A 16,304-nucleotide genomic window follows, 5' to 3' on the forward strand; every position below is an offset into this window, starting at 1 on the left:
TGGACCAGGGAGCCAGGGTGGGGGAGAGGGGGAAAGGAAAGAAAAGAGGAGGGTCCCACCATCTGTTTTTTTCCTTCTCCTCTCTCATTCCTCCTTTGGGATGAAAGAGTGGGAAGTGCGGAGGTGAATAATAACTGCCACTTGGTAACATAACCTTGTGGCAATCCAGAAAATAAGCCTCTGCTACCATAGAGGCATTTCAAATTAATAAAGATCAACTGAGATTCGCTGTACCATTAAAGAGGGTAAGCAAAGAAATATTTTTTAAAGCACTTTAAAGAACTGGTAATACAAAATCTTAGCAGCTTGATTCCAGTCAGTAATATCTGAATCTTCAGGTTTGAGGTAATAACAATAATGCTTCAGTCCTCTTCTTGCAATCAATTGGCCAGAGAAACATTCTTATTAAATGGGTGATCTTTGGCCAAGAAATTTTGTTTTAAAGTTTTGTTGAAAATTTTTACAATGCGGGAAAGTGGTATATTTATTGATTATAGGATTTACAAGACACAGAACTACAGTTATGTGTATGTTCCTTTGACTCCTACCAGTCTCTCAAGTTAATAAGAATTAGGCATATAGACTCAAGAAAATAAACTCTTCAGATTTTACAGGCTTTAGCTCTAGAGATTGAAGAGTGATTTAGGTGAATCACTTGATATATCTTTGTTGACATCCCATGACCATTTATGCCAATATAAGTGTAGATCTATGTCACCCAAAGAAAATATTTTGGATTTTATGGGGTATTTTAGTCAGAGATATATGGGTATATTTGTGTCTGAGTTGTTTTCTGAGCATAATACATTGGTATATCATGAGTTTTCTCACACATATTAAGTTGACTTACAGTGCATTCCTGGCTGCAGAACCCATACATATTTTATATGAAATGAGAGCATCACTACATAGTCTTCACCCTCTTCACCTTCTATTTATAAATTGTTATTAACAAGAAAAAATGAGTTTCTCTTTTCATGGCCCTGATTTATATTACATGTTTAAAATCAAAAGCAACCATCCTATTTTTTTAAAATGAAGAAACCGGAGAATGTACAATTTTCATCCACAGAGATCAAAAAAGGTTCTGCTTGTTATTAACCCTAATGGCTTTCAGGGAGGAAGCAGCACTCTAGCGGGGGAATTAGTATTTTAAAAGTCTCTATTTAGGGGAAAAAATTATAGAGAACATATATCCTATGTTTTAGTCCTTAGATCCCAGGGTATATAATGATTCCAACATTTGAAGAATTCTATATGGTCCTTTTTCATTATTCTTTACGGCCAGCTTTATAAGTGGGTTTCTGATTGTATGATTCTTGGCAGAGTTGTGTTAACTTAATGAAACATTATTCAGCTCACTCTTTGTTTTCATTGGCTCAGAGGCCACAGTTTAAGGGGTCTTTTTTCAGAAGTGAAAAGTGCTTTAAGATGGCCTGAAGTGTGTGGCTAGGATCTCTGTTGAGACATCAATTACATACAGATGAGGAGCGTCCTGGAGGCCCTGAGAAGTGTACTAGTGAAGATTTAGATGCCCTCAGGGAGTAGTCACGCAGACAGTTTATCAGTGACAATTTTATATAGGGGAGCAGGGAAAAGAAAATGAAGGGGCTGTGGAGCTGTGAAGACAGTGTTTTGAGTAATTTTGGAGGATATTGCTAACCTACTTCGTGTCTCTTTCCTTATGGTGAGATTGGTCTAGTTTCGCTGGAGGTTTTTCAGTAGCTAGTCCGGGGTTGCTCCAGAATGATTTCACATAGGATGGCACCCTCAATTTTTACCTGACAACCATTCCTCAGAATCCTGCAGATGAGGGTCGGGAATTCTTTCATTGACTGGGTCCCCTGATTTTCTTAGGTTAATTGACTTTGTCTTTTCTTTAACTTCCGTAACAGCTTGGTTAGCTCACGGAGACACCTGTTCTACATTGGCGGCCCCGAGGAACTTAAGTATGTGAAAATTATATTGTTTTAGTTACAAATGGAAGAAAATATGGAGGAAAGAGAATACTCTTCACAGTCAGAAAAGACCATTGGCAGGATATCAGACCTCCTCTGCCCACTCCTTTCTTATTCTCCCTTCTTTGATCCCAGGCACAGCATTCATGAGAAATATGAGGGACTTCAAGTTGATGCAGGCTGGACCTCAAGCCAGCATTTAACTTAAGCCAGTTGATTCAGTTAGATATTATTCTAATAGTAAATGTCCAGAGGGATAGGAATCTCAGGCTCCTTTATATTTGCCTCTGTGTTTTGATAACCTTTATAGTCAAGAATTTTTTCCTTATGCTGAAATCTTTTTGTGCTTTTAATTAAACTAATTTTCTCTCCCCCCGCCCTTGTCTGATGATGAAGAACAGCTGGGCATCATCTCGATACCACCCCCTTCATCTTAACTTCTCCAAGTGACTTACCCCAGCTTTTTGAAACATTTTTGGTTTACTCTTTTCTTTTACCCATTAGGGACCTCTTTTTCTTGCATACTTGCCCTTGAACTGTGAACTTTGATCTTGTAAAATGGATTGGTCAGTTTTAATAGCTTAGAGTCATGGAGGAGAAGAAAGTTTTCTAAGCACAGATAAAGTGACACATTTAAATGTACTTTTCCCTTCTCTTGTGCTATGAGAGAAATATTTTATAATATAGAGATAGAGATTGTATAGAGAGTATGATCTCATAATAAAAGCAAACTCCCTCTCAAATAAAACCAGAATTAAAGGTATTCCCTCAGTTACTCATCTTAACTAGCCAGATTTCTGTTTGATTTATTAGTTTACAATTAGTATATAAGAACAAAGCACCTATTCTTTAAAAAGTAAAGTACTTTCTTTAATGTCAGATAATCCATTCTCTCTTTACGGCGACAGTGTAGAGCCATTTCTCAAACAGTTAACCACCTCGGTACCTTATCTAGTTCCCTTTTATTGTATACTAGAGTTCTCTTTTATGTGTCAAAGTATAAAGCACTCAGTAGTGATGCCCATTGGTGAAGAAAACACCCTTGACCTGTACCAACCTTTTAATGATATTCTTCCTACCTGCTTTTTGCTAGTTTTCATTTTCCAAGTGGATTGCTGTATTTCTGGGTAGATGTTTCGGGAACCTAATGCAGTGTAGAAGATCACAGGTGTTGTGCAGTATAAAAGAAATAGCTTCTACTGTTTTGCCCCCACACAAACAGTTTATTGTGTTATTACTCTACATAATTTTGAGAGGGGAATCTGCAGGAAGGGGTTAGGTGGTGAAAGGCTAGTACCTATAGGATATGCTTTTTCTATTAACTATTCTTATTTCTGGTTTGGGTTTCTCTTTTCTGAGTTGAGAGGGATATTTTGTTGGATATCCAGAGATATTAGTATAACTGAATGGCTTTGGTGATAAATTGAGTACCTGTAGGAGAGATTCTTATAGAGGTACCTTTAGTGTGCACATGTTCTTCCTTGTTGCCTGGGGAGTTTCAGTGTCCTGTCCGCGGCAAACCGAAGTGTCAGTGAATCATCTGTGGACATCGCAATGAAATTGCAGTCTGTCCAGTTCCATGATATCTGATGAGCATCACTGGTAGCCTATGATATCAGCCTGATTACATCTTGTTAGGAGGATGTTCTTACTGATAGACGTTGCTGGTATAATTATCATCTGATTAACCATTCCTCTTGTTTTATTTTGTTCCCTTTTCTGCAAACCTCTTCTGACTAGGAAGAGGGCCTTCTTGGGCAAATGAAGCAGGATATAAAATACATTAAAAACTTCAGTTATATTAGCTGTATTTTATTCATTGATGATACTCTAAATAATATCGAGTATCAGTACTTAACAATATTTAGACAATTTGTCCCTTGAAAGTTTCTTAGAGGAAAAGAGCTTTTTTCATTATTTTATTGCCCCTATTTCTCTATGTAATTTTTGGCCTTTCTTGGCATATTATATGCTTTGAATGTTGTCTTTTATTGCAGTGAGGGAAGTTTTTAAAATCCAGATATCTGTGCCTATCTTGGAATAAGGAATGCTTTTAAAGAAGGTAGTCTCTCCTTAGTCTGGATCCAAAAAGGATTAAGGAATTACTTTTCCTCTGAAAGAAATGGATTCCAGGAAAGATTTTGGGGTCAAATCGGTTTGCCTGGTCCTCATTAAGTCATTTTTAACAGTTTCTGGCATGTATTTTGTTACTATATATATGTATCTAGAACATCTGATATGTATGAATAATTTCAACATAAGTATGATACATAAAGCGTACTCAATCCCAACAAGCTTTTTTAATTATTTGCCATCTGGGGATACTTTTGAATTGTTTGCTTACCTATTTTTCAGAACAAATTTTAGTTATTACTGGTAGGTTTTTGTATGCTTGGCTTTCCTCAGGTAGAATTAATAGTTCTATACCATTGTTCTTAGAAAAAATACATTTTTTTTTTTTTTTAGAAAAAATACATTTAAAAAAAGCTTTATCGTCTCAGTCAGGTCCTAGGTTTTATTTGATGCTGTCCCCCTGTATACAGTGCTTAGCACAAAAGTGCTCAGCAAAAGTTTATGAATAAATGATTCATAAATAAATAAGCTTCCTCTAAGATTCCATTTTCTTTTAAAATGTGATTGAATTCTAACTGGGCACAGTGTTATCCCTAAGATACCATGTGCTCTTCAATTTATATCTTTTATTTATAAAAACTAAATTTAATCTATGGTGTATATCAGGATTATTTCTACAGAGAATTATTTGGATAGCATCTAGTTCGATCAGAAAAATGAAAGGGAGTCATTGGAGGGAGAACTGATAGCAGTGAAGTGGATCAAAAGCTGTTCTTCTTCCTGCCTGGATTAGACCTGTAAATACTAGTTACCTCTGATAGCCTGTTACTTATTGTGTTGTTTGGTGGGACATACAGCAATTACTATCTTTGTTTCAGTGACTATATTGTGTCCAGATCCTGGTCCCTGTTGTGGTTCTGCCTTCACGTATCTCCTGCCATTTTGAATAAGCATTGTGATTTCTGATTTTGACTTTTACATTATTTTGATTTTTATTTCATTATGCAAAGCCTCCAAACTGTCACTTTCTTCCTAAAATAAGGCAACAAGTCAGGGTGGCAGAAGGAAATTTATTGACATTGAGTGGCAGGTCATGTGACTTTCCACAGACATACATAGGATGTTTTGTGGTTGGTTTTCATATTTTTCCTATTTGATTTTAGGATGATTTTAAATTTTTTTGTAAGATAAAAAAATTCACTAATAATAAACTGCTTTGCTAAGGTCCCTTTCCATGAATTCCTATTTAAAGCAACAATTGAAAATTCACATTAAAAAAAGACACTTTAGATAAATTTAGTGAAAATCAAATTTAGCAATTTAGTAAACATTTATAGATTGACTACTCTGTGCCCATCTTTGCACTTAAGTCTGGAGTTGCCGAACCTGTGGATGATTGAGGCAGAGAGAAGCACCAGTTGCAGAGAGTGCCATGAATTCATATACTAAGTTCCAAGAAAACATGGGAAGAAGAGGAATAAGTCGACCTCAGAGACTGGCATAGTCAGGAAGGCTTTGGGGAAGCTGTTTCAGTTTGGTCTGCCAAGATGAATTCGCCAGGCAAAGAAATGGAGAAGGGTATTTAGATGAAGGATAATCGGAGCAAATTATAGTAAATACAGCAAGTCACTGTGTTCAGGAAATACAGCAGGGTCTCGGCTGGTTGGGTCAGAGAGGATAGGAGTTGGGGAGGCAGACAAAATGTAAGACTAGAGAGAGAGACAAAGTCAAGGTTGCATTCTGATCTCTCCCTTCTTTGTGGCTTGGTTTAAAGGTCAAAGCCTTCTTGTACACTTGTCAGTGGATTAGTAATTACAGTGAGGGGAGCATTGCCCATAGCTTCTGTTACTTGACTTTAAAAATATGAGTTCTAACCCATGTTTTCTAGTTTGATCTCATTTTCAAGTTGAATGGTAAATGAAAGAGAGGAGAGCAACATGGAGACTCCGAGTCAAAAGTCCAGTCTTGCTGGACAGTCACCAGTGTCTCCAGCTTTCAAGACTGTTTCATGATGGTGTGTAAGCCTCCATCTCTCTTATCTCCTAAGCCTCCTAAATAGACTATTTTGGATGGAGGACTTGGGTGAGAATGTGAGAGTGGGAGTAGTTAAGCAACAAATACTGAGAATCTCATTACCTGTTTGAATTTAAAACAAGCAGATTAGCTTTTAACTATATTGTTGGCTCTGCCTAGTCTTGGCAGCCATGCAAAATGTAGACAGAAATAGCATTTCTGTACATTTAAAAAAATATTTCCTTGTCTTCATTTTGTCCACCTACGGAAAGGGCAGGCAGTCTTGTGGGGTTTTGAGGTATAAATCCTGACATTCGTTTTGTGATCACACCAGTGAGGTTAGAAAAAAAAAAAAAAAGCCCTATTCTTGTTTGAATGCCAAAAAGATATCACTTTCTAAGCTGCCTGTCAGTGTTTGATATTTATTGGATAAAACATCTGTCCTAATTCTTCAGTTTCCTGGTTTCTGTTGTAATTTCACATACAGGGAATTTCCCTTGGCCCTTTCTTTAACATTAATTTTTCTTTGGCTTGTATTTCAGAGCCCAGATTTAGTCCCTTATATAAATATTCAGGCAACTGTTTAAAATGAGCTGTGTATTATTTATTTATCACATCTGTTATTAACAAAGCTACAAGAATTAAGTAAAAGTGAAAACCGTGTATTTTGTCAGAATATGAATCTGCATGAACCTCCACAGTCCAACTATTTGGTGTTTTTCGATTCAGCCACCCTCATCATATACATGGCAAAAGAGTGAATAAAATCACTCATGCGCCCATGTTAAGGGTCAGTTTTTGTCAGTACACAGACACACACGCACCCCACATGCACATACACGCCACATATGCAGGTGCATTGTCTGGAGTTTCTGGATAACACTGTGCATTTTATTATTTCTGGACTTTTTTCCATAAAAATAAGGTATTTTTTTTAACTCAAAGGAACACTCACTTATAGATTTAATTTTCTATTACATTTACTTTCTAAAGATTCCATAATTATTTGATCAGAAATAAATGATTAGGGAAAAATTATTTGATTCAGGGAAATAGGACCATGTTTCAAAAGAGGGAATCAAGGAGGAAATTGACTATGTAGGAAGGAGTTTTCATGATGCTTCATTTGAGTATAGTATAGAATGTAAGATAAAGCAAAATAGAGTTGAGTTAAAGAAAAATGAATCATCTTGAGAAAAAAACTTCATAGGATTGCTTGATGCTGTTTCATTTTATTGTCCTGCCCTCCATCTGAAGTTCTGGGCTCCAGATTGAACCAAATCTTCCCTTTGGAAACACTAAATATACGTGAGTCATTATTAACCTGGTGTAATAGTGAATTTCAATCAAACTATGCATTATATTCTCTGATACTGAAACTGGTATCATGATACTCTGTGGCTTCCTTGGGCAGAGAGAAATAGAGCAAGTTAAAAGATATCTGTTATCCTCAGGAAGGAGGGCTGATCGTAGCAGTCAGATGAATGCAAGCAGTACCTCTTACTGTAGCAGTCAGATGAATGCAAGGGGGACAAGGCTTTAATTATACTCACTAATTCAGCATTTGTCGTTGTTTGTCCCTGCTTCATTGGCATTTACCTTTGAAAGACTTATGAATAAAAGCACTTCCTAAGCAAGTTGGTAAATTTGTCCAGTATGCAGAAGTATCTCATATTTTTCACAAATTTCCTAAAATCCAACAGCATTTGGTTCTCCTTTTTAAACTCATCAGTAAGTTTCCATTTGTCCAGTTGGAAATACTACTCTGAGAATGTGAAGTAATAAAACATATTTGCTAATGCACACTTTGTTCCTGGCTGGGCTTCTATTGCAACATTTAGGTCCATTCAATTGGAATCATTTGTCCCGTCTGCCACCTTCCTCTCAATTCCTCAGTTCTTCACACTTTGTAGAGACTTCAAACATTGATGAGCCCATGTGTGTAATCACTGTAAAAGCAAATTTATCTTTGGAATGTAAACTGATGATTAATTTCTAATACTTCTTGAGTAAGAGTTGGCAGAGTGATACAATTTGCTCTAGTGATCATTTCAAGGAGAAAAACCTTGGAGTCATATAGTTCAGGGTAGCAGTGTTATAAAATGTTTCTACATTTTAATGTTAACTACAACCTTAGACTGTTTTAAGGAAAAGTATCATATGATACCAAATAGAAACAAGTCAGCTGATCTTTAATTCAGAGACTTCTCTTAACTCTATGGATGGGCAAATCCTTTTGGCTTCTTCAACCCTATTATTTCCTGGGCCAATCACTCTCACCCACAGTTCTACATTTTTTCATGTTGTGGTTAAATGACTTGATCTCCCTGCCTTTATTAACTTCCTGTTTCAGTACCTTCAGGATGCAGCTAAATTAAACTTCTATAGACATTGAATTTTCTACATCAGTTCTGAGCTTTAAGGCCAAATATGTAAGTGGGAAATTATGGGTCTGGCCCTGGCTCCCAGCTCTGCTATTTTGTTGACTTTGTTACTGTGGGCAAGTTGTTGAGCATTTCTGGGCTCTAGTTTTCTCTCTCCAAAACAGGGACAGTACCTTTCCATCTTGCAAGGAAGTAACAATGAATTGTCAAGGATGAAATGAGATCACGTATGTAAAGTGCTTGGCATTAAGAACTAGCAATTATTGTCCAAAACTTGTTCATTTTGTTTAGTAATCAGCAATTTGATTACTTTCTGTATTAAAACAAAACCTGACTACCTCTTTTGTCCCCAGCATTCTTTCATGAGCATTTTTATTTCTAGGCAGCATGTGCTTGAGTCTATCTAAAGCAGCTTGAGTGTTCGCAACACTCTGCACGTGCATTTGCTTCCATTTTTGACTAGAATAATTTTTATTCCTCCACCTGCCTCTAAAGCTCAGGTCAGAATTCTCTAAGTTTCTGTTCCTTGGAAAATTTTCTTGGATTAGTGTTAACCCTGGTGCCCTTAAGAAGTCATATTTTGAGCTTTTCCAATATGTTCTCAAGCTATTTTTTTCCATCCAACTTCTTGCCTCCTGCCTTTGACATATGCCTCCATTCTGCCACTAATCCTAGTGCTTCCTTACTTTGATTTTTTCCAAAAACCTCCTTCCCCTCTGGCGTACATAGAAAAGGTTGTGCATAGAAAAGGGTCCGCATCTGTGCTGCTGCCAGAGTCAGGCACAAAAAAAGGTACTGTCTCTGTTTTGTCTCTTAGGTGGTAGGTTTGGGGACTGAAGAAGAGTGGCCGTTCTAACCCAGGTTTCACAGAACAGAGAGTGAGTGTGGGCCCTTGTCACCCATGTTAGTGAGACATTGGTTCTTCTAAAAGCAGCCTTTTTGAAGAAAATGTCCTCTGTTGAATAGACAACAGGAACGCTTGACTTGGGCAAAAATGGACAGATTATATGATTATCTGCAGAGGGCCTGATTTCCTTGAAAATAATTTCCTTAAATTGACATCCAACATTTTGGATTTTATTTTCCTTCTCCATGATAGATGACTTGGTCCATAGGAGAAAATAAACATGTCCCAGAAGGCCACAGAATCTATTGAAAGAGGGCTGCTAAGTGGAAGAACACAATGGTGGTTGGTAGATTTAAAACAATTTCATTAAAAAAAAAAAAATAAAAAAAAAATAAAACAATTTCATTAATTTACATGCTTTCTTCAAAATAATATACATTGCCCAATCTGCATATTCGGGCTTGGAAAGTATCTACTGATTTCCAAGTCTTGAGGTAGAAATTACACTCTTTTTTATGTCTGCACAATAGCCCTATGGCATAGAAATTATCATCAATTAGTGGGTAAGGAAACTGAGGTGTAGAGAGGTTACATGTAACTGTGACCACACAGTTATTAAGTGATCCTTCTCTCAAATCTAGATACTCGTCTTTTTACTGTGCTATTTGGCTTTATTTTAGGTATCCATTTTCAATTGGAGAGAAGCTCCAAGCGAGTTAATTACAGTGGATATAAAAAAAGGAATTCAAATTAGTAATATCATTATCTCTCTCTGTTTCTAGTTTGTGCAAAGCAGGTAACTGATGAAGCATCTTCCACTCGAGATTCAAGCCTTACTAACACAGCAGTGCAAAGCAAATTAGCGTCTTCCTTTCAGCAACACACCAAAAAGGCTCTTAAACAGGTAAGAGAACTGGCATTTGTTCTTTGTTTGGCCTACTTAAAGTAATGGGCATTATGTGGAAAAAGTGAAAATCAATAAGAACCTAGCAGTCAGAGAGCAACAGGGATGTCCTGAATTCAACCACTTTCATAATAGTCATACACTAATTTTACTCTATGCTAAAAACTAGGAGAGGCTTGGCAGAGAACTTTGATGTAAAACAGAGGAAAAATGTGCTCAGAACCATAAAAACTTATATTAAGATTTTCTCGTGTAAGGGTTGTAGTAAACATATTGGCTTCATAAATGCATATCTTGAAAATAATGTCTCTCTAGTCTCATGTTTGACTGATAGTTGATGTAAGAAATAAACAGATAGTTTCTTTCTTGTGACTGAGATGCAGCACATTACAAATGAGGAAAATAGCAATTGTGGCTCCTTTTTATCAAGGATGCCCATCGGGGAGTGAGTGGTATTGAATGGAGGTTAGTTGTACAATATCATCTTGATATTACCTAAGCAGTCTTGATCTCTGTGCCTTGCAATGTGATGGTAATAGGAGGGAATGGTTGGAAGGTTGGGGTCTAGGCTCTGAAATAACCCAGTTTGAATTCCTGCGACTCTGGGCAAGACACTTTTTTTTTTCCTCTGAATCTCAAATTTCTTCTCTAGAGAATGTGGAAAATAATGATACATTTCACATGGGAATGATCTGAGAAGTATGTGAGATGAGACATTGAAAGCCAGTGGCAGAATGAGTGACCCCTAATCACCACTCAGTGTATGTTAGCTATTGCTGCCATGCTGGCAAATTCCAAATTGTGTGTGGAAGAGGAAGAGGAGATGCTATGGTTAAATGGGGACAGTGCATGATGGTAATGCTGTCAGGAAAGCTTTTACATGTGACCTTTCATGTAAAAACTCATGGCTTTCCCTTGTTTAACTGCTTTCCTCTTCCATATTTTATTTTGCTCTTTCTGTGACAGCCCCCTCCATCACACCTCCTGCAGACCTTACCAAGTGTAGAAATAGAAGTATTATTCTAGTGATATATCTGTAAGAAGGAAAAAGAAGCCATTTTTGTAAGTTAATTTTTTTTAAGTCTCATTAATCTATAACACTTCTTAATAGTCCTATCCAGTCTTCCAGAAGGTCTACCCCTACCTTCTCATCTACTTCAGACAAGGAGACTTAAGAAAGAAACTCAACATTTTTGTACTGAATTACATTACTTTTCTATTTTGTGTTAATTATTGAAATTGCAGTATTTCCTTTCATTGGTATTATATTTAAGATAATTAGTGTTGCATCAAATAGTCTTTGGTGAGCTTACCATTTATATCTTGTAAAATGTTTTAGGCCAAAGAACAAAATTGAGTTCAATGTTGAGATCCCTTTTTAACTGATGAAATAAAAGATGGATAACAGTGGGAAGGTCCAGGAAAAGGCTTATTCAGGCGGCAAATAGGATGCAGATAATAAAACACTAGCCAGGAGAGAACAGAGGATACAGAGCTGGGTACTGGTATTTGTGGCATTTAGGAAACATAGATGCCGTCATAAATGAAAGTCATACTTCTGAAGGGCAGTGATTTATAAAATGTGTATACCATGAAGTATTCCTGTATGTGAATGTAAAGATAAAGATTCAGATCTGTGTATTGTCATATCTCACTCTTTTTTACTTTCCTCATTTTGGTTTCATATCATTTGAACATTTTTTATATTACTAAATAATTTCACAACTTTGAGTTAGTGCTTTTGTGTTGCGGTAGAGCATGTGTTTGTGGGAAGTTCCACTTGCTTGCTTCAGGCCTAAGCCTTGTTTTAAGAAACCAGTCCTGTAAGCTTCTTAATGCCCTGAAAGAGCTACATGTTAATTTCTTAAAATTTTATTGTATAACCAAATACAAAATTAGCTACTATGAGAATGTGCCACAATATGTAACAGATATGCTAATGTTTGATTAATAATCAAATTCATATTTGAAATACATTTAGAAAAAAGCTGTTCTTGCAGAATTTTGCCCAGATTCCCTGTAATTGCTGAATTTCTTAAGACAGCATTTCAAGAATTGACTGAACATGAGGCATTTTAAATTGTAGCAGCCTCAGCAAATCTGCAGCTTTCTTTTCTTTTAGATAGTTGAATGGTATGACCATGTAGAATTCTTTGTAAGTGTATATATACATATGTGTACATATATATGGGTTCTGCATTTGTGAACATATATTTTATGTGTATACATGCACATATAAATCTTCAATGTAGGGCCAACTGAATGACCCTAATAACAATTACATTCGCTGGTATTTACTTTTCTGAATTTTTGGCATTATGCTCTGTATTTTATATATACTATGTTACTTAATCCTCAGAGAAATCCTTTATTGTATGCACTAGCATTCCCATTTTTCAAATGAGGAAAATAAGGCTCAGAGAATATAGGTAACTTGCCCACAATTGTCCAATGAGTACATTTTGGAGATGACACTTGAACCCAAAATCATAGTTTTAGATTCTTGCCTCTTAACTGAGACTGCCTTTTAGCATATGATATGTAATATGATAGATACATTTTTGACATTATCCAAGGAAATTTACATGCTTCGGTATTTGTATAGCGTAAGGGATGCAATACAGCATGATCATTAAGAATATTATTTTTGAACACAGACTATTTATGTTCAGTATCAGCACATATTACTGTTAGACACTCAAATATATCAAATATATAGCTCTTAACATTTTACTAGAAGTATATTTTGGGTCAGTAGGACTTTAGTATTTTGTAAACTGGCCAGTGTAGATTCTTAGAAAGAAGTAGATGGAAAAAAAGAAATAAACACAACAAAACAAAATAAAACCTTATAAAAGCCAGTGGCTTTATAAGCATAAGTGTAGTAAAAATAATAATCCTAGTAATAATAATAATATTATTCAAAATAATCATTAATGCAAAATAAGCCAGACATAATTACTCAGGTCTGAGGCCCCATCCCCCCGAAGCATGCTGTATAGGGAGTGGGTCCTTTTACTTTGCAGTACTACTCATTGTATTATAATTATAGTCTGGACAATATGGAGGCTATAACGTCCCTTGACTATTGACATAGAATATTTTCATTATGCTTCTAAATATTTGCATCCCTTTTACTTTCGGATCATCAAAATGTTAGTTAACATCACATGTTAGAGTATGAATAATAATATATCATTATGTTGGTAGATTTTTTTTCTGAATAAGCATATTCCAAATAAACACATTCGGAAGCCTCTGGAGAGTAGCAGATTCCTGATTATTACCTTATTCCCTGTCTTCCTTCTGCCTTGTTATTTTAGTTGTAATGATCCTAAAAAATATGAAATGATTAGATTTTGAATTTTAAAGAAGGATGATTAAGAAAGATTAAATTTTGGAAGTTTTTAAACAGCAGAATCAAATGAAAGATTAAGGAAGGGTGAGTTCTGTTATGATGGGATGTAACATGGTGTAGAACAGAACCTTTCTATGTTGTTGCTGTTGTTTTATTTGACTTCCTTCATTATTTATTTAGGGTGGTAGAATTTATCCATAAAGTTGCAGATCTTTTGCCCTCTTTTCATATCACAAAGCAGATACAGTGTTGGTATTTTGCTTTAGCTTTATATGTTTGACCAATACTGTGAAATTCCAAAGGTTATGTTGCATGATAGCAGTTTCTGAACATGGGCGTTGACATTTAGCATATGAGCAACAATGCAAGTTGGTGGTGCCTGACTCAGCCAGCTGTTTCATATATGTGTATTTCTAATTATTTTAGCATTCACAGCATGTGATATTTTCAGATTTTTCAGTGAAGGGCTTTTTGCATTCAGTCAGTGCATTCTTAAGTTACATTGTTAGTGTTGTTTTTCTATTATAATAAAACAGGCATTACTTGTTTATGCAAATTCTAAGTTAACACAAAAGCCTGTGATTTTAGGTTTTATTTCATTTTTCATTAGAGTAGAAATGAGGACCATTTTATTTAGAGTTATCTGACAAGCTTTCTGTTTAAAAAATAAGATGCTTATTTAAAGGGTTTGTTTTTTTTTTTTTTTTTTTTTTTGGTTTCTTTTATAAAAGAACATCACAATACATCTCCAGAGAAAATCATGCTCAACCCATTTCTTTTGATTTCTTTCCTTTTGCTTTTGCTTAAAGCCAGAATTGTAATTGATGAATGATAGGATCTTTACTTTTCCCTGACTGGTTTAGATCTGTTATGTGTTTCCTTTAAAAAATAAGTTTATTTCCAAGTTTAAGCCTGTAAATTTCTTTCATACTGTATAATACCTGGAAGTATTAAACTTGGTTAGTACCATGTACTCTGTGGAGCTTGGTCCTGTTGGACATTATATATGTGGGCAGCTTAAAGGTATATTCCTTCACAGCTGACTGCATTTACACTTGCCATCTTCTTATTTAATTTTTTTAAGGTTTTATTTGTTTATCTGAGGGGGGCAGAGGGCAGAGGGACAAGCAGACGCCCTGCTGAGCAAGAAGCCCAATGGGACACTCAGTCCCAGGACTTTGAGATCATGACCTGAGCCAAAGTTAGGGGCTTTTAACCCACTGAGCCACCAGGACACCCTTATTGAAATTTTGATAGTGTTTCTGGATTTGAAATTACAGAATTTAAAGTTGTTCAATAAGATATTCCATTAGCATTTCGAAGTAGAGCTAAGGCCTGAGTAGTCAGAAAGTACCTCATTGAAATCATACCCCTCAGTGAAATCATACCCCTCTAGGCTAACATAGTAAGACTTACTATATAATGTCAATGTCAAAATAAAACCATGCTACTCAGATTGAGCAACAAAGCCACCTCTAGCTAGTTGAGACCTCTGGTGTGGAGTAGAAAAAGCTGCTTCTCATAATTTCACAACAGAATAAAATCTCCCCTTTCAGGGTACCCTTATGCAGAGCAAACTTCCCACGACCATCTAAAGTGACCCTCCTATTCTTATTTTCTTAATCTGCTACATGGCTTTTTACTTTCCAGGCTGTGGAATATCCAAATTTAAATAATGATTAGTTGCATTTAACTTCTGTTATATTTGTAATATATGATGTAAAACTGAAATTTTCTTTTTCTTCTGGAATTTTAGCTAAAGCTTAAAACTGAGGACATTGGTATAGAAGTATACCTGCTGTAAAGAGAGGTGCTAGACACAGTCTCAGAGGACTTAGTGAGAGAGGCCAGATGGCCCTGGACCATCCCCCAGCAACCAGTATAAAAAAATAGCTCAAGATTCATTTCAAGGAGCATTAATTAAAGGGATTTTATAAAACTGGATAGAACTCTGCTACATCCTCTCTCTCTCTCTCTCTCGGTGAAAGGCACAGTCTACATGAGAGGAAGACTCAGAAACACTCATGAAAAGGGAGTTCCCAGGAAGGGAACCTGGTATCTCATACACCGTTAGGAAGCTTTATAAGATATATATATATATATATATATATGTATATATATATACATATATATATATACATACACACATATACATATACATACACACACACTTTATATGATATATATGATATATAATATATATACTTTATATGATATGATATATATACTTTATATATATAAACTCATATATATATATGAGTTTTATATACACACATATATACACAGATATATATACTATATGTAGTTATAGTTATAACTAGGTAATAGATATGTAGGTAATATAATCTGTATAACTAGATAATGTACAACATACGAATCTAGCAGTTGGCCTCTGCCTCCCCAAAGATTGCAGTGCTGTGACTATTATAACACAAGGTAAAACGGCGTTGACCTATTTTTCTCCTCATTTTCAACTCCAGTCCTGGGGAACCCAGAAGAAGAGGAAGGAAATAGAGGAAGAGTAAAATCGGGAATCTATTCACTAATGAAGCTTTTTTTATCTGAGTCATAGGCGTGGCCTGGGGAGAGCAGAAAGAAGGCTTTATATTTGACCTCATGTATTTAAACCTGAAAATGAGACTATATAAATACTTGAAGACAATCCAAGAAGCTGTGGGTTCTATGTAAAATATTGTTCAGAAATGAGCAAGGAAAATGGGTCAGAAATGTGTAAAGGCAATTTTAAGAGAATAAAATTATTTCTTGT

General features: G+C 35.7%; 1 protein-coding gene across 2 annotated transcripts in view; it reads left to right on the top strand.

Moving 5' to 3' along the window:
- ASXL3 (ASXL transcriptional regulator 3) overlaps positions 1-16,304 on the top strand; it is a 180,648-nt gene that overhangs the window by 74,229 nt on the left and 90,115 nt on the right. For both annotated transcript variants that reach the window (XM_041723063.1, XM_041722991.1), the window contains exon 5: positions 10,058-10,179. In XM_041723063.1, the coding sequence (XP_041578997.1) occupies positions 10,058-10,179 (122 nt within the window). The remainder of the gene's footprint in view (positions 1-10,057; positions 10,180-16,304) is intronic.

Source organism: Vulpes lagopus, chromosome 1, assembly GCF_018345385.1.
Source record: "Vulpes lagopus strain Blue_001 chromosome 1, ASM1834538v1, whole genome shotgun sequence".
Lineage (NCBI taxonomy): Eukaryota > Metazoa > Chordata > Mammalia > Carnivora > Canidae > Vulpes > Vulpes lagopus.